Genomic DNA, 22,247 nt, shown 5'->3' with positions numbered 1-22,247 from the left:
AGAAACAAAAAGTGGGGACGCGATGTGCAAGCCGGATCCACTTGACGCCAGCGGAGCGGTGCCAAGAGGGGCCGGGGACAGGGGTTGGGGTGCTACAGTAAATGCTAACGAATGCGGGGCAGCACCAACGACCACCTCTCTAACTGGGACTGGAAGACTGTCGTGTGTCGCATTGTTGAGATTGAGAACATATTACTCATGATTAGAGAGAATGAGCTTCAGAAGTCAAAAATTTCCTCCGCTGTATCGATTTAGAAAGAATAGTCTTACAGTCTACCAACAACCACAAGCAGTGAATAAGGCAAGACTGTCACAATCGCGACGAGGGTACGTATGTACATGTAATCTTTCAACAGCAAGGTATATCAGACAACCTAGCTGTAAGGACAGTGCTGTTGTTCCTTCCATCAGTCTCGGCACCAGTTTTGTCTCTCCTCACAAGAAGAAAATGCAAGTTCCAATATCAACCCAATCCATTAACCACAACATGATCCCTATCCCAGAAGGCTGTCTGTATGAGCCTGTCTGGCCCGAACTCCATGATAACGCCGTATACGATAATCGATGCTGCTATCGTTGAGTAAGTGAAAGTTCCGTCGTGCTATCCTCAATGAGAGCAGCTGCCCGTTGAGTTGTTTTATCGGTGGTAAACGCCAGCCAGATCTCATGAGTGTTTGGGATAACTGTATCTTGACTTGTTGGCGGTTTCGCCAGCGAACCCTGTTAGCGAAGTAGGCCCCTTCTCAAGTCTCTCCTGTTGTTGTCTCGCATGCTGCAACGACGTGATCTTCTCCCTAAGCTTGAGCAAGCTTCGATTATCTTGGTCCTTCAACTTCGCGCGGATCTCGTACAAGGCCATGAGTGAGCCGGCTCGGTCGACATCGTCGTCGCTTATCTGCTGTGGTTCAAAAGTACAACTTTTTTAGCATCGGGACCGAAGTGTGATGGAGACAAACACCAAGCCTTGAGCGACGGCAAGGAATACTGCTCACCTCTCCACGAGGGGTTCCCGGTATTGATCCATACGAGGAGTTGGCTCGTGTGTTGGGTGGTGTAAGAATGCGACGACCGTATTTATCAAACTTGGCCGGCGAGGCGGTACGGGAAAGGAAAGAAGAAGAACCCAGAGAGCCGGCGGAACCGGTGCGCTGGTGATTGCGCTGACCCGGGCGGATCGGTGGCCGTACCAAATCAGAGGGTTGGCTGGCGTCGGAAGGGGCAGTGGTGGTAGGCTGGTTGAGGTTCTTGTTGGCGTTGACCAAAGCCACAGCGGCCGAAGCTTCCTGCTGTGGCAAAATTTTAGCAAGGTTCTCATGTCTTTTGACAGAGCGCGTCCGTGGGCATGGCGTATATATACGTACAGCTGCATTTAGGTCGCTAAGGTCAGCTAGCATCTGTGCCAGTTGAATGCTCTCCATGGCGAATACTGTCTCCGAAAGCGGTGATAACTCTGGTGTTGTTTCTGGAGCGTGTAAAAATGCAAAAGGCGCAAGGGGAAAGGCAATGAGACTGCTTTGTCTTGATGGCTGTCAAAGGGCCGGTGGTGGCCGCCGTGAGGTCGAAGAGTGCAGCCCGTGACGTCTTTGCTGTGGATTCCGTGGCCTATTCTCAATGTCGAAATCCTGCTTCACGGGTGTGTGTGGTGTCACAAACCGAGATTTTCCGGGTGAGGCGAAAGAGAGAAGCCGCAGTTTTTATGCTCTCACCAGTTACCAGCTGGTTGCTAATGAAGTGAAGCTGGCTGGAAAGATGGGAGGGAGAGGGGCTACGTATCTCAAAACGGCCCGGGCTGGTTGCTCTTGTTCACCCAGCAGGCTGAGTCGCTGGGGATGCAGGCCAGCACTGACCCCAGTGCTAAGCTTTGGCTTTGTCCACTGAAGATTGGTGGGGTCCCGGTCCCCTGTGATCCGAACAGGGGTCGGCAAATTCCATTTGTCTTCTTGCGTGGGGTCCCCCGCACTTTGACCCTGCAAGACATATCACGGCATCTCGTCGCCTTCTGTTACGATCTTCTTAACGATGGGAAAGATGCCAATGGCAGCCATTGGCTGATCGTTATCTCTTTGATGATGAACAGGGCGAGAATATGCCGTCCAAGCCCGTTTCCGCCCCTTCCACAACGATCCAACACCACTCCCACGTGGGTTTTATGGCCTCGACTGCGAATGTACGTCGGCAAATGCTAAGGCCGACAATGAGTTCTTTGTGTCCAGATGGCCAGGCTGAGCCGGGCCGTGGCAGGGGCGAGTTACTCACTGTGTTTGAGATCTGTGCTTTCAGAGCTCTCTTGTCATGATCTTGACCTCCACCCGGCCCAACACTGGTCTCATCATACTTTGGTGCCGTGTATGTGTCGTACAGTTTCAAGTCGAAGTTCAGAGTGTGAGAAATTATGCCCGAGAGACACTTAAACTACTCCGGTCCTTCTCTTCACCGATTCGAGACCCTGTGCCTCGATTTAGAAGCAAAGCGATGTCGCAGTTGCAGATGGGCTCGAGGATGACATTGAACAGCGAGCAATGGCTAGCTGTTGTTGCTACCCAGCTCCACATCTCCACTATTCCTTCAATTGAAGCATGAACTTCTCGATTGAAGCAAAGTCAGACTAGGGTTTTAGAGAGTAGCTTATATCGCAATAGCAAGATATCATCCTTCCTCGGTATTCACCCAGTCACAGCAGGTGTGAAGTTGTCACCGTAAGCAATCCCTCACCACTCTTTTCCCAACCGGGGTCGGCATCCTTCCGGTGCTTCCATGCTGTCGTTGGGATTGGTTACTCCAACCTCAGCCAATTGACCAATTGACCCGAACCGAGCTCACATCATAAGACGGGATCTCTCACTTTGGCAGGTACTCTGCAGAGGGGGGTTACCATACAGACACCTTGGATTGCATATAAAGACCGGTTATCTCCAGCGGGGAAAAGAAAGAGAGAAGATGATGATCTTCCGGAGAGGTTTGGCTACGGCCACAAACGCAACCACAATGGCGTCGCTCAAGAAGGCTGGCAAAGTCGTGTGCATTGGCCGCAACTATGCGTGTGTGCTCCCTCATGCCTACCTTGTAACAGGAGTACTAAAGCTAGCTTGAACAGGGACCACATTGCTGAACTCAACAACACCCGCCCCAAGCAACCCTTCTTTTTTCTGAAGCCTTCTTCCTCCATCTTGGCCCCCGGGGAGGGTCCGGTCGTCCGCCCCAAGGGTGTTGACCTTCACTACGAAGTCGAGCTCGCCCTTGTCCTCGGCAAGCGCATCAGAGACTTTGATGAGAATGACAACAAGGCCGCTCTCGACGCCATTGACAGTCAGTTCTCGTCTCATCTGCGCTTCCCTTCCCATCGAACTAACACATGATAAAAAAGGCTACGCCCTCAGCATCGACATGACCGCCCGCAACGTCCAAAACGAAGCCAAGAAGAAGGGCCTCCCCTGGGACATCTGCAAGGGCTTCGACACCTTCCTCCCCGTCAGCAACGTCATCAACAAGTCGGCCATTCCCGACCCCCATAACATCGAGCTCTACCTCACCGTCAACGACAAGGTCCAGCAGCAGGACTCGACCGAGCTGATGCTCTTCCGCATCCCCAAGATCCTCGGCGACATCTCCAAGGTCATGACCCTCAACCCAGGCGACATCATCCTCACTGGCACCCCCAAGGGCGTCGGCCCGGTCGTTCCCGGCGACGTCATGAAGGCTGGTATCAGAATCAATGGCAAGGAGCTCGAGGAGGCCAAGATTGAGGTTCAGGTGGAGGAGTCAACTGGTGCTTACCAGTACGGCGAGACGTAAAATGTTTTTTTTTCCATGTATCCAAAACAGATGATTTTTTGCATATACACCGCTAGAAACCTCCAAGTAGAAAAGTAAATATACACCAAAAAATCAAGCCTCCTCCAAATTAGGATCCTTCAGACTACCCTCGGCGGGCTTCCACGCCGCCACCTCCCCACACTTTTTACACGTCCTCTTCTCTTCGTCTTCCTTGAAAGCCTCCACCGCAGCTTTGATCTGCGTCCCCAAATCGGTGCAGTGAAAGCTCGCCTCGTGGACAATCTCCTTGCATGACTGGCAGTACCACCTCATCCGGTCGATGCTTCCCTCTGGACGCTTTTGCTCGAGGACGATGCCGACGGTGTCGGCGAAGCGGACGGGGTTGTGGGGAGTGTTGGGCGGGAGGAGGAACATGTCGCCTTGGCGGATGATGATGTCCTTGAAGGTGTTGTTGTCGGTGGGGTCGACGATCTTGAGGAGCATGGCGCCACGGTGCTGGTAAAACCATTCGGGGGTTTGGTTGATGTGGTAGTCGGTGCGGGCGTTGGGGCCGCCGACGATCATGACGGTGAAGCCTTCGTTGTAGACGCAGTAGTTGTTGATGGGGGGTTTGAGGAGGTGGGAGTTTTCTTCAAGCCTGGGGGTGTGTGTTAGTTTGGTTAGAGATCAAAGTGGTGATATTGGAGATTGAACCATTTTGGCAGGTTGATGGGTTGGGTGAGCATTTCGATGAGCGTTTGTTTGGATCTGTGAGAACAAGGTTAATGAGAGCAGCTAAAGGTATGAGATGGACTTGGAGATGTGATAGTCCGGGACGGGTGAGTGAGCGAATATGAAGACTTGTCATTCAGCAAAGCGATGCGGGTATCATCGGGAGCTTTGCTCAGTGCTCATGAGATCAGATGAGAGCTTCACCCTGGAGATCTTGAAGCTCGGTGGTCACCCACCTGTCAATGCCGAGAGGCTTAGGTGTACAGCGTCACAACTGTAAAGCCTGTATGTTTGATGATGATCTTAGTTCTTAATATTTTAGAAATATGTCTCCCTTCTCAAATTCCCTCCGTCATCAACCCAGACCAACCCCGCCATCAATCCTTTCCAAGCTCCTGCCCCGCGGCCCCGAGACAATGCCGAGTCGCCCTTCCCCAGAGCTGATTATCAAAAGTGGGGCCCCCGTGCATGGATCCACGGACCCCTGTTCGCGTCTCGTTCCCAACGTTGGGACAGATTTCATGCGCAACTTGAACCCCGAGTGAGAACTTCTTCACCATAATCTCAGTTCCTCACTTCTCTCTCACGATTCTCATTTGTTCCGTCTTTTTCACTCACAAAGTAAACGCGAAAATGGATCACTCTCACCACGACCACTCCCATCACGAAATGATGGACCACTCGGCTCACATGGGCCACGGTGATCACGGCGGTGATGGCCAAAACATGTGCAACATGAACGTGAGTCCTTTTCCTCATCCCTCTCATCAAAACATGATACTGATATGAGAAAAAGATGCTCTTCACCTGGGATACCAACAACCTCTGCATTGTCTTCCGCCAATGGCACATCTCCTCCAACTTTTCCCTCTTCGTCTCCCTCCTCGCCATCGTCGCCCTCGGCGCCGGCTACGAAGCCCTCCGTGAAGCCATCCGTCGCTATGAAGCCGCAGTCACCAGACGGGCCAACTCCGTCCCTCGTAAGTCATTCTTCATACTCTTCCCCAAATATTCCATAGGCTGAGACGATGTGTTTTTCCTTTGGTTCCAAGGAGAAATCGAGTCTCTATATCAAGACGATGAAGATCATGAACAAGATGCTGAGACAGACCCCTTCTTTGGTGCTGTGATTACAGGCCAGAACAGAGACGAGGTCACCAAGCGGGCGCACATCATCAAGAGTGTCTTGTATGCGGTGCAGAACTTTTATGCTTTTATGATCATGTGAGTATCTTTTCGTAAATGTACTCAAGATAGCAACCTGACAAGATATAAGGCTCATCTTCATGACTTACAACGGCTGGGTCATGCTCGCCTGCTCCTTTGGCGCCGGCCTCGGATACCTCTTGTTTGGCGGCCAGACCACCGTAGCAAAGGAGACAGCCTGCCATTAACGATTTCTACTGTGTAATCTAGTCTCATGTGATCCACACCTGTCTCACGCCCAAAAGAATAGACCATTTCATGATCATACCCAAAACAATCATCTCACATCTTACTGCCTTCCTCCTTCTTGGTCATAATCTCCCCCGCCTTCTTCACATCCTCTTTGGTGACTGTACTCCCCCGTCTCTTCTTCTCCCCCAGCCTCCCCAACCTTTCCAATCCCTCAATGATCCTCTCATCTCCAAAATGACTGTTATGCTCAAACTCTGGCTTCTCCCCATACGCAATCGTGGCCGCATCCACCAGAATCCGAGCGGTCATCCCCCAGACTTTGTACCGCTTTTCCTCTTCCACTGGCTCCTCATCAGGGCTGTGATCTTCAGCCAGTGATGCCAAACCTCCCTCACGAATTTTAGGTTTAGTAACCCTCTGGTTAGTGACCGGGACATAAAAAAAGTGCATCCGCCAGGGCTCCTCGTGCCATTCCGTCCAGGAGCCATTATACCACTCCCCTTCTACCTTTTCGTGACCAGGTTCATCGGTTGACCTGAGGAAGTTGTGAAACGGGGCGGAGAACACGGCGGCGACTTCTTTGGCGTCGAGTCGCGGGATTAGGGAGTCTTCAGCAGTGATTGTTGGGTCGGGCTGCGGGGAGACAGGGTTTGACTGGGGGGAGGTGGCGGTGGAGGAAGGGGGGGAGGTGTGCAGGAGGGCGACGACGGGGCGGACGACGAGCTCGGTGCGGGCGAGGTTGGCGGGGAGGTAGCAGAGGTGTTCGATTGTGAAGGGTGGGGGGAGGTGGGTGTTGTCGAGGGGGAGGCCGATTTCCTCGTAGGCTTCGCGGCGGGCGATTTGGTCTTTTCGCAGTGGTCAGTAGTTGTTCAGGGTGGTGAGACGATGGGGGAGTGGTTACAGGGTGTCTCGCGGATGGTGTCCGCCTTTCCACCTGGCAATGCTGCATGACCTGGTACATAGAAGTCAACCACACATTCTATGTAGTACCATCTCACAGCAACCCACCAGAAAAACTCCTCAACGTCGCCGCCCTCATCGTTATCACCACCCTCAAATCCCCCTTCCGGTCCGCATACAACAGCAACAACACCGCCGCCCGTCTACTGACAGGCAACCGATCCCACAACGGAAAAGGAGGCGGCTTGAACGCCCTCAGCCTCGCAACCGCCGCCTGCCATCCCAGACATCAGTCACCATCTATCTCATTTCACTCATTGACCCCAAAGTTCAACTCACAGCAGAAACAGCATTCAACGGAGCCATGGTCTCCCTTTTCCAGTAATACGACCCCTCGTCTTCCTCCCTCTCACTTTCCTCCTGTTGAGTATCTAAAGCGGTGGTACTCAAACTCGGTGAATCCTGCAGCCCCTGAACTACCGTCTTTGTTTCTTCCTGGCCTGGTTGGGCTGGAGTAGAAATGAGATCTTCTTCTTCTTGTTGTTGAGGGTCTTGTTGATCTGACTGATGAGGCTCAGAGACCATCAACGTGCTGGTCATTTTCTGGGGCCAAAGCTTAGGTTAGTTGGTAGGTTAAAAGGGGGGTGAGTAGTGAGGGGGAGGTGGCTGGATAAGCGTAAGGCTCGGTCGGATAAGGCGGTGCACTGCACTCTGGAGTGTACTGCATAAGGTAGGAAATGCACATGGCAAAGTTGCTGGTACTTGACTAGACTGGGGAAATGCAAATGCGGGGCGGGTTCCGGGAGTCAAAAGCCGGAGGAGTGCTTGTCATAGGTGGACCTCGGCCGGCCGGTGTTCTGGAAGGGTTGGGTGTTGTCGAAGGGGGAAAGGGGATGGGGAATGTGGGGTAACTTTTTGTTGATGAAGAAAGAGTGGGGGGTGACGTGAATGTTGACCTGGAAATACATGCATTTCGAGTCCAAACATCAACGGTATTCTAGATGGAAGAACGGGAAAAAAAGACGGTCGAACGACATTATCATTATCAAGTCAAAATCAAAAAGCTCGCTGGGCATCCACACTTTATTTGATTGTGGTGTTCAGCGCCGAAAACCGTGGGTTTTGCGAGGATTTGAACAGGAGAGGCTCTGTCACAGATGGACAGGAACCCTGGGAGGGTTTTTGGGGCAACTTTCCTGCCAGCCAGCAGGCTTACCACTTGACCATTGGCCAGGAGCCACTGTTCCTTGTTGAGGGGTGTATGTATAAACTAATATATATACCATGGTTCAGTTGTTCTCGAGGAAGGAGCAACACAACATGTAAAGACTCGAGACGGCAGTCACGGAGCAACATGGAAGGAGCTATCCCTCTCGAGCCCGCTCCTTCCCAAGTAAGAAGATAGACTAACCCAGGAAGCAAACCACCATTAACCGCACTTCAACCCATCAACCTATAAATTTGAATCCATGTACACCACCCAGTATAATCACAATACACTCCCCCTCGTCTACCAATGCCCCCAAACCAACACTACGTTTACCATCCCCAAAATCTCATGTAACCACATCTACCCATAAATCTCAATACCCAAAACACCAGCCGTTTCAACACCCCTTCTACAAAACATTCCTCACCCCCTCTACCTCCATGCCCTCCTCCTTCTTCTTCTGTCCCTCTGTCTTCTCCCTCTCCTCCCGCTCAATGACACTCTTAGTCCTCCAAGGAACAAGAATACCCAACCCCACCGCCCCCGTTCTCGACCCTCCATACGCCGCTCCGTCAGCAAGCAAAGTGGTGTACCCAGGAATTTCAATCTCTGATCGTGTTGCGTTCGAAGGTTTAGGACTAGGCGTTGGCCTCGGGTTGGTACCCCTGGTTTGCTTGAGCGGGTTATCCAGCACCGACACTTGTGCTGTAAAAGACCTGGGCACAAACGGCGGTGGGACATGCACCGGCGGTAGCGGTAGAGAAGCTGCAGGGTTATATCGACTTTCCGTCGCAGTAGCACCTAGCCTAGGCCCGACAGCCGGACTGCGGCTATGACTGTGAGAAGAATCGCTTCCTCCTGCTGGGGTCTTGCGATACCTCGCCGGAGGGGAGGAAGTGTTGCGCCTTGTTGCAGTAGCGGGAGGGGGAGGAGGAGGGGAGGCAATGCTACCAAATATTGTTCTCGTTGGCGTCCCTGTTGCTGATAATGTCGGGGCTCGGGACCAGACTGAGTTGGAGTCAGTACCAGACGCGGTAGCTGTATTTGCCGCCGAGAGCCGGGCAGACGTCACATCTGGGGTGCCGCTGGGGGTTGAGACTAATCTTGGAGTTGAAGAAACAGACGTCCCGTGAACATAAGTTGCCACTCCTGGGCCCATCCAGATTTGGCTGTCGTTTGGCGGAATAAGCGTTCCTTCACCCATCAACTCGTGGGCTGACTTTGTCCTGTCATATCCAGCAAGCATCGAATGTTTTGACGCCCTTGCGGATGGAGTTTCGTTGTTGGCAGCCTCAGTCTTGTGCTTGAATGGTGTGGCACCTTCCTCCTGGCCCAAGAGCTGACCCTCGTCGCCATAGACTCTGATCTTGTTTTTGAGTTTGGAGCGTCTCCTTTCTTCGGGGGTTTTGAATGGAGCCGTGGCAGCAGCTCCTGCCTTACTGACAAGTTGCGAGAAAGATAAATGATTTGGTTTTGTGGGGGTGGTGGGCTTCACGTCTGATCCGAACTGATGTTGGATCTGGTGTAGGGCTCGCCGCTGCTGTGCCGATTCTAACATCAGGTTGTATGGTCCTTTCTGCTTAGAAGGAGATCGAAGAGGTGTTACTGGATAAACGCCTGTAGAGCGCCTGAAGACTTTGCTGAGGATGGAGCTGTACCTTTTCGGGGACGTGGGGGAAGGGGAGAAATGGCTCGACCAAGCATCGTGTGACTTGGCATCGATGCTGACGGTCTGAGTGACAACGTCACTTCCTGTTCTTGATATAGGTATCGACCGAGTGCCCTGCGTCCTCGAGATGCTGCAAGTTCGTCTGCCTCGGCAGCCCATACTTGAATTCCCGTCTGCGTGGACTTCCCCGTCAAGGTCACCAAGCCTATTACCGTTGTAGCCGGGCGGGGAAGGCTTTTGAGATGGAGAGGGTGATGGGGAACTCCGCGATGGTTTGCGCGAGTGGGAAGAGGAGGGAGGGTGGATATGGAAATGGGAAGGGCCGCCAAAGGTGCTAGTACTCGCCATGACAGACCGGTCGCCAGGCTGGAGGTGCCTCTGGGGGGCGCTTGTGGCACTTAGGGCGCTAAAAGCGCTGCTCCCCGAGGGACGGCGTATGTTTTGCAGCTGCTGGCCTTCACGCGGGGACTGATGGTAATGGTATGAAGAAGGAGGCGGCCGAGGGGAAGAAGCTAGTAAAGGTTTGGTCGAGTGGTGGCTGCTACCATACCAGCTACTTGGCTCGCTGCTTGCGTTCCCTGCATCTGCTGTGTTCATCTCGGTCAATTGGATGCCCTTGATGATTTGCTCAAGCGGTATGTGCTTCGACGAGCTCGCTGTCGAAGAGATATGAGCAGGAGAGTTAGGGGGTGTTTTGGACACCATTTCCACAGCTGCTTCATGATACATGTCGTGGCTGGACCTGTGCTCGTCTGAATCCGGTATGCGGTAGCCTCGAGACCAAGCATGATCATCATGCACGGCGGATCGTGGCGTCTTCTTCAACGGTGAGGGTCCCGGGGCCGCCTTCTTCTCTCGAGGGAAGTCAGGTTTGTTGCATCGAACAATGTGTGAAGTAGGAGAAGATGCATGTGGAGTCGAACCCAGTCTACTCCCTGGAGGGTTGAGGGAAGACGCATTAGAAGGGCGCCTTTCCTCGGGTTCTAATGTTCGCAATGCGGTGTTGATGTCCATCAAAGCTGTGTCAGAGATAGCTGTGACTGGCTCTCGACTGACATCCTTCTGCAGAGGAGAGGTCACCGACTGATCGCTCGATGGAGAGGGCAGCCATGGCTCTGTCAGTGAGTTCTTTGGTCCTACTGTCCCGGCATGCTCGTATTCATGTAGTTTTCGGCGTAGCTCCACTTCTTCGGGAGCGATCTGGGTATTTGACCTGTTACAAGACACGTATGCGGTCATGTGGTGTGTTGAGTCGATAGACCCTTCTCTTGATGCTGAGGTACGGAAGAAATTATGCCCCGTCATCTTCCATAACTTAGGAAGCGCCGATTTTGGCTGAGGCGAGATGACATCGTCAGATGCACGAGTCGGAATGGAAATGTGGGTGTGAGCTGGCATTTCTTGTTGATTACCCTCCTGCTCCTGTTTCTCTAATACCTCGCGTTGGTCAGTGTCGAGTGAAAGCATATCTTCGGTACCCGCAAATGCCACATTCATTTCCCTGCTAAGAACAGATACTGATGATAGTCTCCTATCTGGGGGAGGCGGAGGTAGGTTCTTGGTGTGGTATCTCTGGACCTGTTCGACGGGGGGAGGTAAAAATTGGTGGGCGGCTTGCATCTTTGCCCGGGCCAAAGACGAGACTGATCCATTGGGATGCTTCGTGAAGGCTACGTCGGGACCCATGATCGGCGGCTCCTATATCGTGTCAAACATGTCATGCATAGTTGATCGGATTGAATCACGTTTTCCGAGACAAGGGACATGGTTGAGATAAAAGTGGTCGAAAGCGGACACGGGGATCTCGCGTGGCTGTCCAGACCAGACTGTCGGAACTTTGCAGCATCACGACAAAGAAACGGAAAACCCCGATGCCGCACAGCCACACCTGACCCCTTTCAACCATACCAAGGGCTAGCTGCGGATGACGAAACTTCTTCGGTCCTCGTCTTTGTTGGAGTTGGTCAACCACACCATCAGGTCTTTGTCTGGATCAATAAAACTAAGCGGAGCGGCGCCCTTGACGAGTCGAGCCTTCGCAGCCTCCGAGTCCAGCATAAAAGGTCAGATGCCGAGAAAGGTTTTCGAAGTTGGGATGTTAATTTGATCAGATCATGCTATGTGATATCTCGCTGGTCCATATTAGCATAATGTGAGGTCATCATCAAAAGTACCAGTCCATACCTAATCCAAACGCTGCCCGAACGCCTGCTCCATGATACATATGTGCCGTGTTTCCCATTCCAGTCTATACCAGCCTGTACCCAAGAATAAAAGTCAGCCGACTTTATTCATCTCCGCTTAGTCATGATGTAAGTGTATTGCCGAAGAGCCACCTCTTCAGTCCTCGTCTTCGTACTTGTTTCCTTGAAAGTCTCCCAGAAGAATATCCTCAGCGTCCAGCCCAACTGGGTTGTTCCTAATCCATTCCGTCTCAACCCGGAAGAAAATCCATATCCAGCGCCTAAACACCTCTAGAAACTGAATGAGAAAGATGGAACTTTCAAAGTTGCTGATTTGGTCAAGACTAGGGTTCAGCTTGATCATCCAGGTGCACCGCAAAGTCAGGTCCAACGCAATAACAGCGTAGTAAACCCCTGGTTTATGCACCAATAACCGCCTCCTCAACCCGTACGGATGGTCTGGAGAGTTTCTTTCCCGTGCATCAGAGAAGAGAGTCAGATCCCAATCCTTGGCAACATCCCAGTAAAAACTGTAGAAGGAATTCAGCAGACAAGCGGCAATCCACGCGCGGGACAGGCCAGGTGAAGCCTCGGTCTGATTCCTCAGCATGGCACCGATGACAATGACTGGGAAAGCAGTTGAGTACTTTGCGGCGTTGGCCAAGTGTTGACCACCCCATCCTGTAGCCTCTCTCAAAGGAGCGCTCCGAACACGAACGTACTCGATCAGACATTGCCTGAGTCGAATGGCGCTTGGAACAGCCATTATCACGGGGACAAGAACATCACCTCCGCAGCCCCGATCCGGTCTGGCGGTAGCAGAACCATTGCTAGTGAGGAACATGCAAAGGCAGACAAAGAGATCGGCCAGCACTTTGGCATAGCTGGTGAGCACATCGGCAAGCAGGATATCCCCAAACTTTCCGTCTTTTGCCTCGGCCAGACCTCCAACGCTAACTCTCTTCAAAGTCCTAAGGAGTCGACTTCTTCCGTGGTGGGATACCGAGAGTTTGCGAAGCGGGACGGAGAAGAGCAGGGCGATAACGAGCAGGTTGGTCATGGGAATCCAGTCGTAGTCGATCACACGCTGAGGATCTCCTCGCGTCAGCATCCAGAAGATCACTATCGACAGGCCGGAGACGGAGGAGAGGAGGGAGGCGATGCGGTAGGTCGAATGGTGATGGGTCAGTTGGGCCGAGCTCGACCTGCCCGGGTAGCGGATCAAAGAGGGCACATCGATTCGACGAATATGAAGGAAATGGAGATTGAGACCCCATCCCCACACGGCTGTAGTAAAATGTTAGAACAGGAGAGCTTCACAGCAAGTTCAAAGGGCAGGGCATACCCAGAATCACGATGATTGCTACTCGGTAGGGCAGTGGGAAGGCCAAGCTGAAAGCATCGAGCTGCGGCTCAACCGCCGGGTCACCATCCATTGTGCCTGTCTACTGGTGATGCCTTTACCACAGGCATCGAGAAGTGTCGAAGAAGGGCGAGGTAAGTAAACAAAGAGTAAAAGCGAGAGATTGTGTCAACGACTATAAAAGCTGAAGGGGAAGAAAAATCGTGTTTCGAATTGAATAATTCGTACGTACATCCGTCGCGTGCTGTCCTGTGCCCCCTGTAATTAATTTTGGAGACCGACGTCAGCCTGGACGTTGGGGCATGTGGGGACCACCTAAGTCTAAGCCCGAAACGGCCCCCCTGTTGCGTCCGCATCCAGGGACAGGGATACCGGTGCGTAGACCCAGAGCTCACCGAGGTCCAAGACTCCAAAGCCGAGCATCAACACCACGACCATTTCTCTTCACGCACCATCGCATCTTTGATTGTAAGCTTTTTTGGAACCAGGCAATGCGCTGAGCGCTGCGAGCAAACACCTTTCTGAATATTCAACTGCGACAGACACAATGGCGTCACAGCCCCCCAAATCGCAGCCGCCACCGCCTCTCACAAGCTCCCCATACCCATACGCTGCCGCGCCAGACATCATCCGCGCCCACCAAAAAGACGCCTACTTCCAAGGCCTCCTCACCAACCAGATCTCCGACCTCCACCGCCGTCTCCGCGGCGCCCGATCTGCCCACTCCTGGGCGACCGAGACCCGCACAATAGGCGATGCCCTCTACCTCTGCCTTACAACCCTAATCGGCAACCGCACGCTCGGAGAAGAATACTGCGATCTTGTCCAAGTCGAAGCGCCCCCCTCTTCTCCCTCGCAGCAACAAGCAACCACCTACCCCGACTCCCACATCCCCCCCAAACCCACCTCCCAACCCGGGCCCCTTCTCCCCTCCCTCTCCCGCCGAGCAGGCTTCATCGCAACCTCAACACTAACCCCCTACCTCCTCACCCTCCTCCTCCCCAAACTCCGCTCCTCCCTCCGCCGCCTTCTCACCACCCGGCTGACAACCCTCACCACCCGCGGCCTCGACACAACAAAACAAGGCCAACCCACCTCTGAAGCCCGCGCCCTCCGCTACATCCTAACCCACCTCTCCTCCCTCACCAACCCAGCCCACATCCACGCCATCACCCTCGCAACCTTTTACTTCACCGGCGCGTATTACTCCCTCTCCAAGCGGCTCTTCGGCCTCCGCTACATCTTCACCAAGCGCATCCCCGACACCCCAGGAGCAAGCCAAAACTCTGGTCGCGGAGGCTACGAAGTGCTCGGCGTCCTCCTCGTCACCCAAATGCTCGTCAGGACCTACCTCCACCTCTCCCAACAACTGTCTTCCTCCCCTTCGTCAAATATAGACGACATCCCCACATCATCAGACCGGTACATCCCCTCCGGCCCCGTCGAAGTCTCTTTGGACGACAACGCCTACGCCCTCAACACCTCCCTCCTTGACACCTCGGCCCCCGCTCCCCAGAACCAGCGCTCATTGGCGGAGATTGCCAGGACGACTCACACCCCGTTGGTGAAAGGAGGGACGAAGCCGAGGTATGATCTCAGTGACGGGAAGCAAATGGCTTGGATAAAGGGTTACAATCCCAGGAAGTGCACGCTCTGTCTGGAGGAGCTGAGGGACCCGGCGGTGACGAGCTGCGGGCATGTGTTTTGCTGGGAGTGCATCGGGGATTGGGTGAGGGAGAAGCCAGAGTGTCCGTTGTGCAGGAGGGAGGCGATGGGGCAGAAGATTTTGCCGCTGAGGATGGTGCATGTTCACTAGACATGATGGTTTTGGTGTGGAAAAAAGGGGAAAGCGTAATGTAAACAGGGGCTGTCATGTAAATAAATGATGTGTATGATTGAGGGAAGCGAAGACTAGTAACTCCTAATACCAAGTTTGGACACCTCGGGTTGTTTGAGACATGGTCCAAAATTCAACTAGTAATGATTCTGCTTGCTTTGAATTGCAACAACTCAAGTATAAAAATACGTTATACATCTGCTAAAGACGACTTCAATCATAGATTTCACACAAGATTAAAAAAAAAAAAAAAACCACTGTCGAGAAAAAACAAAAGCAATCAAAAAAGCCTCCCCAGATATTCACTCCAATCAAAAAAAAAAAAACATCTATCCTGATTCTTCTTCGAAAAAAAAATGGCAGTACAGCAAGAAAAGGTATCAAGTAACCCCCTCTTCAACCACCACCATCACCATCACCACCACCACCACCATTAGTTTTGCTTGTCCTTAGTCTCTCTTTCTTCTCTTCCTCAAATTGTAAAATAATACAAGAAAGGAACACTGCAATCGAAAACTTAACCAAACAAAACACAAAGATGGAAATCAGGATATTAGAAAACCGGTAAAAACCACCAGGGTCCACCAAGCAATCCATCTTCTTTCGCTCCCACTTCTATTAGAGAGATTAGAGAGGAAAAGAGAAATAGCCAGCTTGCGCGGACCAGAAAAGATGAAGAAACCCCCAGTCAACCAAACCACAAAAGAAATCAAGGTGAGTCTGCGACTTTGCACCCCGTGTGAGAAGAAAAGGAAACGACCAAAAGAATGCATCACGTCCATCGCCGAGAGGTATCATCAAGAGAAAAAGAAGAAGAAAAACCGTATGCCCACAATATGCCCATCATGTCTCACCACTTAACTCCCAGATCGGAATGATGTTATTACCCAGGCCCCATGCCACGGAGCCCCCGGATGCTACCCGTTTCCCATATGCATACACGCTTCTCAGACACCATGCTAACGCTTCAAATGGTAAACAACACAATCTCTCCCCGGTCATTCCTCTTCATCCGCAGAGTCTTGAACAACTCCTTCTCTTCCATCAACTTGCTGAGGCTGACGCCCGAGTTGCTGCGCTCACGGTGGTACCTCTTAAGTGCCTTGTTGACGCTGCATCCCTTCTCACTCTCGGGACCCTTGGTAACAAGGCTCAAAAAGTGGTCGGCGGCAGGCTTGTAAATGACCATCTGGCCACTGGCCACATCACCCTCCTTGCTATCCTTGGATCCAGGTCGGTATTCGAGGAGCTTTGGCTCCTTGCCGCCTTCAAGGCGCTTGGGGCTGCTGGAGCTGGAACTCTTCTTCTTGGAGTCCTTGGAGCTGGAGCTGGTCTTGGCCTTCTTCTTGGACGACTTCGTCTTGGAAGGTCCGGCAATCATGGCCATCAGGCCGTTGCTCAAAGACTCGGTTGTCGTGCGCGCAAGGGACTTGTGGTGATGCTTGGACGACTTGGTCTTCTTCAAAGGACTTGCTGGTGTCGCAATATTGTCTCCAGAATAGTCTGGAGATGGTGGGAATACGGACGACCTGCTCATAAGACCCTTCAAGCCACCAGTCAACCCGGAGTGCATTACTGGTGGGGCATCGATCATGACCTGGTCGGTTTCGATGTGTAGTCTCTTGCGCTTCTTGTCTTTCTTGACGCTACTTTCGCTGTCCTTGGTCTTTCTCCGGGGCTGTTTTGGCGCGGGTGTCTGGAACTGGTTCAAGGCTACAGCACCATTTTCTTGGTGAATGAGGGCATGGTCTTCGAAGTTGTCGCCACCGTTGGCCTCCGGGTCAAACCGCACGAGGGACATCTCCTCGTTTGCTGGAACCTGAGTAGGGACGGGGAGGGGAAGCGAAACATTGGAAGCGGTTGGCGTGGGGTTGTCAACCATGAAATCAAAGACATTCACGTTGCCTCCCATGTCCACGGCAGAAGGCGGGGTAGGCGCTTCCGGAAGGTTGATGGAACGGCTATCATCGTCACTGCGTTGCTCGTAATTCTTCCAGTTGTCGTCCTCGGCGACTGATTCGACATATGCTGGTTGAGCCATGGCGGCAGGTGGAGGAGGTGGTGCGAGAGGGGGAACGCGCTGCTGGTGTTGCTGCTGCTTTGGCTTCTTCTCTTTATAGAGGGCACCCTGATACTTTTGTTCCTCACTCATACAACTCTGTGTCCCAGTCAGCTCTGCTGGTGTAACACACATGACCAGGTCGTCGTACCGTGTGCCAGCGATATTCTGTGCCAGGAAAATGTACCATACAGTCGATGCAGGTAAAGGTAGCACCTCGACAGCGGTTGCGGTGCGGGTCGAGTTTCTTCTTGGTGAATATGTCTCCACAGGCCTGTTCAGAGTCGCAAAAGCAATGGTTAGATATAGAGCGGGGTGAAAGCAAGACTAATTGGTAGGTGTCTGGGGAGCGCGGGGAAGATATGGACGGCAGTGTGTGTGTTCTCGTGGCGATGTGGGAAAACAAGCAACAGGGCAAAGGAGGGAGGGAGGGATCAGCTTGATCAATACTGGGGGAGGGGTGCGGGAAGGAGGGGTGGTGTGCCAGGGTGGGTGACCAGTGTTGGCCGCCGTGACCCGTGGAGGTGGGTGGTGTGCAGCAGTGTGTGATGTCAGTTGAGATTGCCCTTCGGGATGGTCATGGGGGGTGAAAACAGACCACACCAACAAGGGGGAGGGGTGACAATTAGGGAATCAACAGACACACACACACACACACACACGGCCGTTGAAGCTGTGTTTGGTCTCAACGGCAGCAGTATCCGATATGGACGACGGAGGGATGAAGCATGAAGGAATAGAGACATGATGACTTTACCTCGCACGAAAAGGAAACCATGGTGTCAGTTGGCCCTTGGTATCCTCGGGGTTGGTCCAATTGGTGGTGCAGAGTCTGCAAAATGTGTAGCGGCTTGTTGCCCTGCTGTCGGTGGTCTCGGAGGCGGCTCTTCTGGCTGTTAGCTGACAGTTGCAAGCAGGTCGAGTTCTGTCCAATCGTTCCGGGACGGTGAAGACGAGGCAAAGGAGGCTGTTGCCCGGGCTCTTAGTGTTGGGGGTGCGGTGAAGAAAAGAGAACTGAAGAGATGAAGAATGGGTCTCGGACGGGCCTTGTGGGCTTCTGTCAGGTACGGATGGCCTGGGTAGAGCGTATGCGGCGGCACAGGGTAGAGATGGGGCTGTGTTGGGGCGAGCTGAGGGTCCGGTTTGTACATACAGCGAGCGTCCCTCAGGATTGTCAACAAAGTGGGCTCTGCTTGCTGCTGCGCTGCGCCGTTGGGCACGAATGAGAGCGGATGAAGCTGACGGGCAGAACTGTAGAACGGCGCACTAGCAACAGCGGGGGCTAGCGGGCTGGTGAGGCCGATCCACGGTAGTCGACGGGAGTCCGGTCTTCGTGGCCGGCTTGGAATCGTGGGATTCGAAGAAAAATTTGTGTGCGCTGTCAACAGGGAAAAGTCGAATTTGGATGGCTTGGACTGGTGTTTGGTTGGAGGTTTTTGGGCGCCGATGCATCGCTAGTCTCTGCGTTGCCCTGTTGCCGGGCCCGCAGTCCCGCAGCCCACGAGCCCACTTATGAGCCACAGCAGCCCCTCCACCCGCTCTTGGTTGCGGAGCTGCCCGTTTGTCCCGATTTGCTACAGAGTGCCCTGAGTGGCTGACAGAACCGCTGGAGATGACCCCTCCGGGTTCGAAAAGCGGGGAGATGTGGCACAACAAACTGCATCCTCAACACGAAACTTGACTTGAAGCGCGTCTTTGGTTGGTCAGGAGACAGCTCGAAGCGCGTTTCAATTCATTTAAAAAAAGAAGCCAATGCCGGCACAACACCACTTCTTGCATAGATGACGGTTCATCTGACCTGTGATCAGTCCCGAGTATTGCTCAAAAGAGATAAAGGAAAAGGGGCAACCCAGCCTTCTTCGCGGCCACAATACAGACATCAAGGACCAGCAAAAAACCCTTCATGCAGAGAGGCCCAGAATGATGTCGTTTGGGCAGTCTTTCTGTACCCAAACGCAACGCAGCTAAACAGGTGGGGGCTTACCCGTGAGGCGGTTCGGTGGATTCACCGCGGCCTAGCTCAGGAACAGCGCAGCACAGGCACTCAATTCGTCAATGCAGCCCCCGAATTGAGTTTGCCTTGATGCTTCTAGAGCAATTCGGCAGCGCTTACTCCATCAAGAGCTCTTGAACTGGAGAAGCTGTCAAGCCGATTGAAGCACGCCGTCGGGTGTTGCAACCTTTGCCCCTTATCCAGTCGTCTCCTGTTTCAGACCTGGCGCGACATCTTCCTGCCGATTGGTACGAGCCACTGATCGAGCCAGCCTGAATCGCAAACGAGTTGCATGAACAGTGGCACAATCCAATGCGAGGGGCCCGTTCGCGCGCGCGACGACAGGCACCTGCCTCCTGAACAGTGCCGGCGCTGGATGGATGGATTTTGAGATGGCATTCCCACAAGCCACAGAGTGTGGTTGGTTTAAAGCCTAGTGGTGGCTTGGTTGTTAACCCCCACTCCCTGTCAGATCGGCCTCTCGGGTCCGGGGTCGGGGCAACCTGACAGCAATTCCAAGGTTGCAATCGATAAGCTTGAAACCCCTCCACGATGCCACTGTGGCCGTCATGACTGTCAGCTCTGAGCTCTGGGCAAGGCGAAGAGCAAAGGAGGGAGTAGAACATCTCGAAGGCCTCCACAAAAAAAGAAATTCGGACGATAGCGGGAGGCCGGGCCCGTTCAATTCGGCCTGACAGGCGGGCCAGGTGAGGACGGCCGAACAGCTGGCCCGGCCGGATTGAGCTGGCTTCAGTTGGAGAGTGCGGACGGCAATCAGCGGCAGATCTGCTCGGTTGAGGTGAAATTACATCATGCTCAAAAGACTGCATGTCCAGCTGTCGATTTGGAGCTGCAGGCATATTTCCACTTTGCTCCTGCTGCATCTGCATTTTGACTCTCCATCTCAAATCACCTTGTCTCAATTTGAGCCCCCCTTGTCCGTGAGACTCACTGCTCACAACAACGTCTCCCAACCCCTGTTTGTTTCGCCCATCGCATCCACTCCCGCCTCGTCTCTCCTAAATAAGCTCGGATAGCTAAGGGTCCCTGCTTTGCTGGGCATTTGCTGTACCTAACCTGCCATACCCACCGCCCTTTTTTACTGGCACCCGCTGCCCAAACGTCAACAAACCTCATCATGTCCTCGTCTCCTCACGAGTCGTCATCGTCTGCAGGCAATCCTCTCGTGCAGCAGACACTCTCGTTGATGAGCACCGCAGCGGGCTACATGCGCCTGCCAGCCATCGCGACTTCTGTATGACCCGATACTCCTCCTGCCTCTCCCGCCCAGTGCCTGAATGGCTGCAACGCCAACCGCGCAGACTGGCTCAGGGGGCAAGTTTTTTGAGAAACACTTTTTGATATCCAGTCCTCATAACTAACCAATTGTTTCCTGGCATGTAGGGGCTTGCAGCCTTGCTGACAGCTCTCCTGTACTTCAAGCAAAAGTATATCCTCCATCGCCCCCCCCCGATTTCAACGATAACGTCATCCTAACCTCATCTTCCCCCCTCTCAGAGCACTAATCTACCCGGCCTCCATCCCCGCCAACGCCCGTACTGACGTCCCCCGGCCGAGCCAATACCACTTCAGCGACTACGAAGAGCTCATCATCCCCACCAACGATGGCGAGAAGCTCTCGGCCTTTTACATCCGGGGCCCTCGGCGAAACAACCCTAACTCGGACGTGACCGTGCTTATGTTCCACGGCAACGCAGGTAACATTGGTCATCGTCTCCCCATCGCCCGTATGCTCATCGCCGCCACGGGGTGCAACGTCTTTATGCTTGAATACCGCGGATATGGCATCTCCACTGGTACGCCTGATGAATCAGGGTTGAACATGGATGCCCAGACGGCATTGGATTACCTGAGGGATAGGGCCGAGACGAGAAACCACAAGATTGTGGTGTATGGTCAGAGTTTGGGGGGTGCGGTGGGGATCAAGCTGGTGGCTAAGAACCAGTCCCAGGGCGGGAAGGGAGGGGATATTGTGGGGTTGGTGCTGGAGAATACCTTTTTGAGCATGAGGAAGCTGATCCCGAGTATTATGCCACCGGCCAAGTATTTGGCGTATTTGTGCCATCAGGTGTGGGGAAGCGATGGGTTGATTGGGGGGATCAAGGTGCCGACGCTGTTTTTGAGTGGGTTGCAGGATGAGATTGTTCCGTGAGTACTTTGCCTCGGCTTGTGGGTTGGGAAGTATACGCTGACGCTGAAAAGTCCAATCCATATGAAGAAGCTCTATGACTTGAGCAACGCCCCAGTCAAGATTTGGAAGCCGCTGCCTGGGGGAGATCACAACTCGAGTGTGATTGAAGAAGGGTATTTCGAGGCCATTGCCGAGTTTATCAACAGGGTTGTGAGGGAAAGGAGGGAGAAGGACGAGAAGGATGAGCTTTGAGGTCTACGTCATGGCAGACGGGACAACAACAGAAACAGTGAGAGGAAACGGAGACACAAAACATAGTGATACCCCCCTAACCTTTTTTGCGGAAGAGAGAGGCGAAAGGTTACTAGATATACAAAAACTCAAGAGGTACAAGACAAAAAAAATATGAAAGAAAAGATTGGAACCACTGGTGGTCATTTGCTACGGGTGTGTGATTATTGTACGGACAAGAGTTTTCAACCAGGATCATTTTCTCGGGACCGGACAGTCGGATCACGGGCAGGAACGAAACTGGTGAGGTGATAGAGGGAGCATGAAGTGGAGTGCTCTATCCCAAACATGATAGTTCCTAGTTAGTTGGCGATACTTGCCGGCTGTTGAGGTTGTGTCGTGTGTGGGTGGTTGATATTAATTGGCTGGGCGGGGCTTCCCAATGCGGCGGTCCCTTGCGTTCGGTTCGGCAAGGTGAGCAAGTTGCGCAGCTTTGAAGAATAAGCGAGGAATGGATTGGGGATGTGTGTCTCGTCTCGGGATGGGGTGGTGGGTTTGTGTGTTCAGCTCGGTAGTGGCATTGCGGGGGGATTATTGGATAGTGGGATGGGGGAGTGACAGTGGCGGAGATATAAAAAGGTTATAGTAGGGTTGGTATAGGGCTGCTGCTTGCTGCTTTGGAATTTGAAGAAAGCCACGCAGGTTGGATTACGCATATGCATTTGCTTTTTGCTGGGAATAATGAGATGGGGAAAGCTGGGGTGAGG

At 53.1% G+C, this 22,247-nt stretch overlaps 10 protein-coding genes across 10 annotated transcripts; 4 read left to right on the top strand and 6 right to left on the bottom strand.

Moving 5' to 3' along the window:
• Nucleotides 1-221: 221 nt before the first annotated feature.
• On the bottom strand, nt 222-1,885 carry QC761_104250 (uncharacterized protein). The gene is made up of 3 exons (XM_062873679.1): nt 1,362-1,885; nt 993-1,286; nt 222-898 (listed from the first exon to the last, which is right to left on the bottom strand). The coding sequence occupies exons 1-3, from the start codon at nt 1,416-1,418 to the stop codon at nt 665-667; spliced, it is 585 nt and encodes a 194-aa protein (XP_062736744.1). The 5' UTR covers nt 1,419-1,885; the 3' UTR covers nt 222-664.
• Nucleotides 1,886-2,650: 765 nt separating this feature from the next.
• QC761_104240 (uncharacterized protein) lies at nt 2,651-3,899 on the top strand. Its single transcript, XM_062873678.1, has 3 exons — nt 2,651-3,038; nt 3,095-3,306; nt 3,365-3,899. Exons 1-3 carry the CDS (start codon nt 2,938-2,940, stop codon nt 3,790-3,792), a joined length of 741 nt encoding a protein of 246 aa, XP_062736743.1. The 5' UTR covers nt 2,651-2,937; the 3' UTR covers nt 3,793-3,899.
• BNA1 (3-hydroxyanthranilic acid dioxygenase) lies at nt 2,756-4,499 on the bottom strand (the record flags this gene model as incomplete). The annotated part of the gene is made up of 2 exons (XM_062873677.1): nt 2,756-4,411; nt 4,468-4,499. 2 exons carry the CDS (start codon nt 4,497-4,499, stop codon nt 3,886-3,888), a joined length of 558 nt encoding a protein of 185 aa, XP_062736742.1. The 3' UTR covers nt 2,756-3,885.
• Nucleotides 4,500-4,742: 243 nt separating this feature from the next.
• Nucleotides 4,743-6,453, top strand: CTR2 (copper transpport protein). Its single transcript, XM_062873676.1, has 4 exons — nt 4,743-5,226; nt 5,282-5,465; nt 5,538-5,709; nt 5,762-6,453. The coding sequence occupies exons 1-4, from the start codon at nt 5,119-5,121 to the stop codon at nt 5,877-5,879; spliced, it is 582 nt and encodes a 193-aa protein (XP_062736741.1). The 5' UTR covers nt 4,743-5,118; the 3' UTR covers nt 5,880-6,453.
• Nucleotides 5,974-7,545, bottom strand: PCD1 (8-oxo-dGTP diphosphatase; the record flags this gene model as incomplete). The annotated part of the gene is made up of 4 exons (XM_062873675.1): nt 7,123-7,545; nt 6,892-7,057; nt 6,785-6,835; nt 5,974-6,728 (listed from the first exon to the last, which is right to left on the bottom strand). Exons 1-4 carry the CDS (start codon nt 7,381-7,383, stop codon nt 5,974-5,976), a joined length of 1,233 nt encoding a protein of 410 aa, XP_062736740.1. The 5' UTR covers nt 7,384-7,545.
• Nucleotides 7,546-8,402: 857 nt separating this feature from the next.
• On the bottom strand, nt 8,403-11,348 carry QC761_104190 (uncharacterized protein; the record flags this gene model as incomplete). The annotated part of the gene is made up of 1 exon (XM_062873674.1): nt 8,403-11,348. The coding sequence occupies one exon, from the start codon at nt 11,346-11,348 to the stop codon at nt 8,403-8,405; it is 2,946 nt and encodes a 981-aa protein (XP_062736739.1).
• A 654-nt stretch (nt 11,349-12,002) lies between these two features.
• On the bottom strand, nt 12,003-13,481 carry ERD1 (protein-ER retention protein; the record flags this gene model as incomplete). The annotated part of the gene is made up of 2 exons (XM_062873673.1): nt 13,191-13,481; nt 12,003-13,132 (listed from the first exon to the last, which is right to left on the bottom strand). Exons 1-2 carry the CDS (start codon nt 13,279-13,281, stop codon nt 12,003-12,005), a joined length of 1,221 nt encoding a protein of 406 aa, XP_062736738.1. The 5' UTR covers nt 13,282-13,481.
• A 274-nt stretch (nt 13,482-13,755) lies between these two features.
• On the top strand, nt 13,756-15,024 carry PEX10 (peroxisome biogenesis factor 10; the record flags this gene model as incomplete). Its single annotated transcript, XM_062873672.1, has 1 exon — nt 13,756-15,024. The coding sequence occupies one exon, from the start codon at nt 13,756-13,758 to the stop codon at nt 15,022-15,024; it is 1,269 nt and encodes a 422-aa protein (XP_062736737.1).
• Nucleotides 15,025-15,155: 131 nt separating this feature from the next.
• QC761_104160 (uncharacterized protein) lies at nt 15,156-19,706 on the bottom strand. Its single transcript, XM_062873671.1, is given in 5 exon segments — nt 15,156-15,452; nt 15,465-17,203; nt 17,256-17,378; nt 17,862-18,150; nt 18,258-19,706. The coding sequence occupies 3 exon segments, from the start codon at nt 17,880-17,882 to the stop codon at nt 16,013-16,015; spliced, it is 1,335 nt and encodes a 444-aa protein (XP_062736736.1). The 5' UTR covers nt 17,883-18,150; nt 18,258-19,706; the 3' UTR covers nt 15,156-15,452; nt 15,465-16,012.
• On the top strand, nt 18,951-21,674 carry bem46 (bem46 protein, variant). Its single transcript, XM_062873670.1, has 4 exons — nt 18,951-20,352; nt 20,502-20,545; nt 20,616-21,266; nt 21,321-21,674. The coding sequence occupies exons 1-4, from the start codon at nt 20,236-20,238 to the stop codon at nt 21,499-21,501; spliced, it is 993 nt and encodes a 330-aa protein (XP_062736735.1). The 5' UTR covers nt 18,951-20,235; the 3' UTR covers nt 21,502-21,674.
• The last annotated feature ends 573 nt before the right edge of the window (nt 21,675-22,247 follow it).

Source organism: Podospora bellae-mahoneyi (assembly GCF_035222275.1).
Source record: "Podospora bellae-mahoneyi strain CBS 112042 chromosome 1 map unlocalized CBS112042p_1, whole genome shotgun sequence".
Taxonomy (NCBI): domain Eukaryota; kingdom Fungi; phylum Ascomycota; class Sordariomycetes; order Sordariales; family Podosporaceae; genus Podospora; species Podospora bellae-mahoneyi.
Note: the sequence above shows the minus strand (reverse complement) of the source record. Positions and strands in the feature narration are given on the sequence as shown.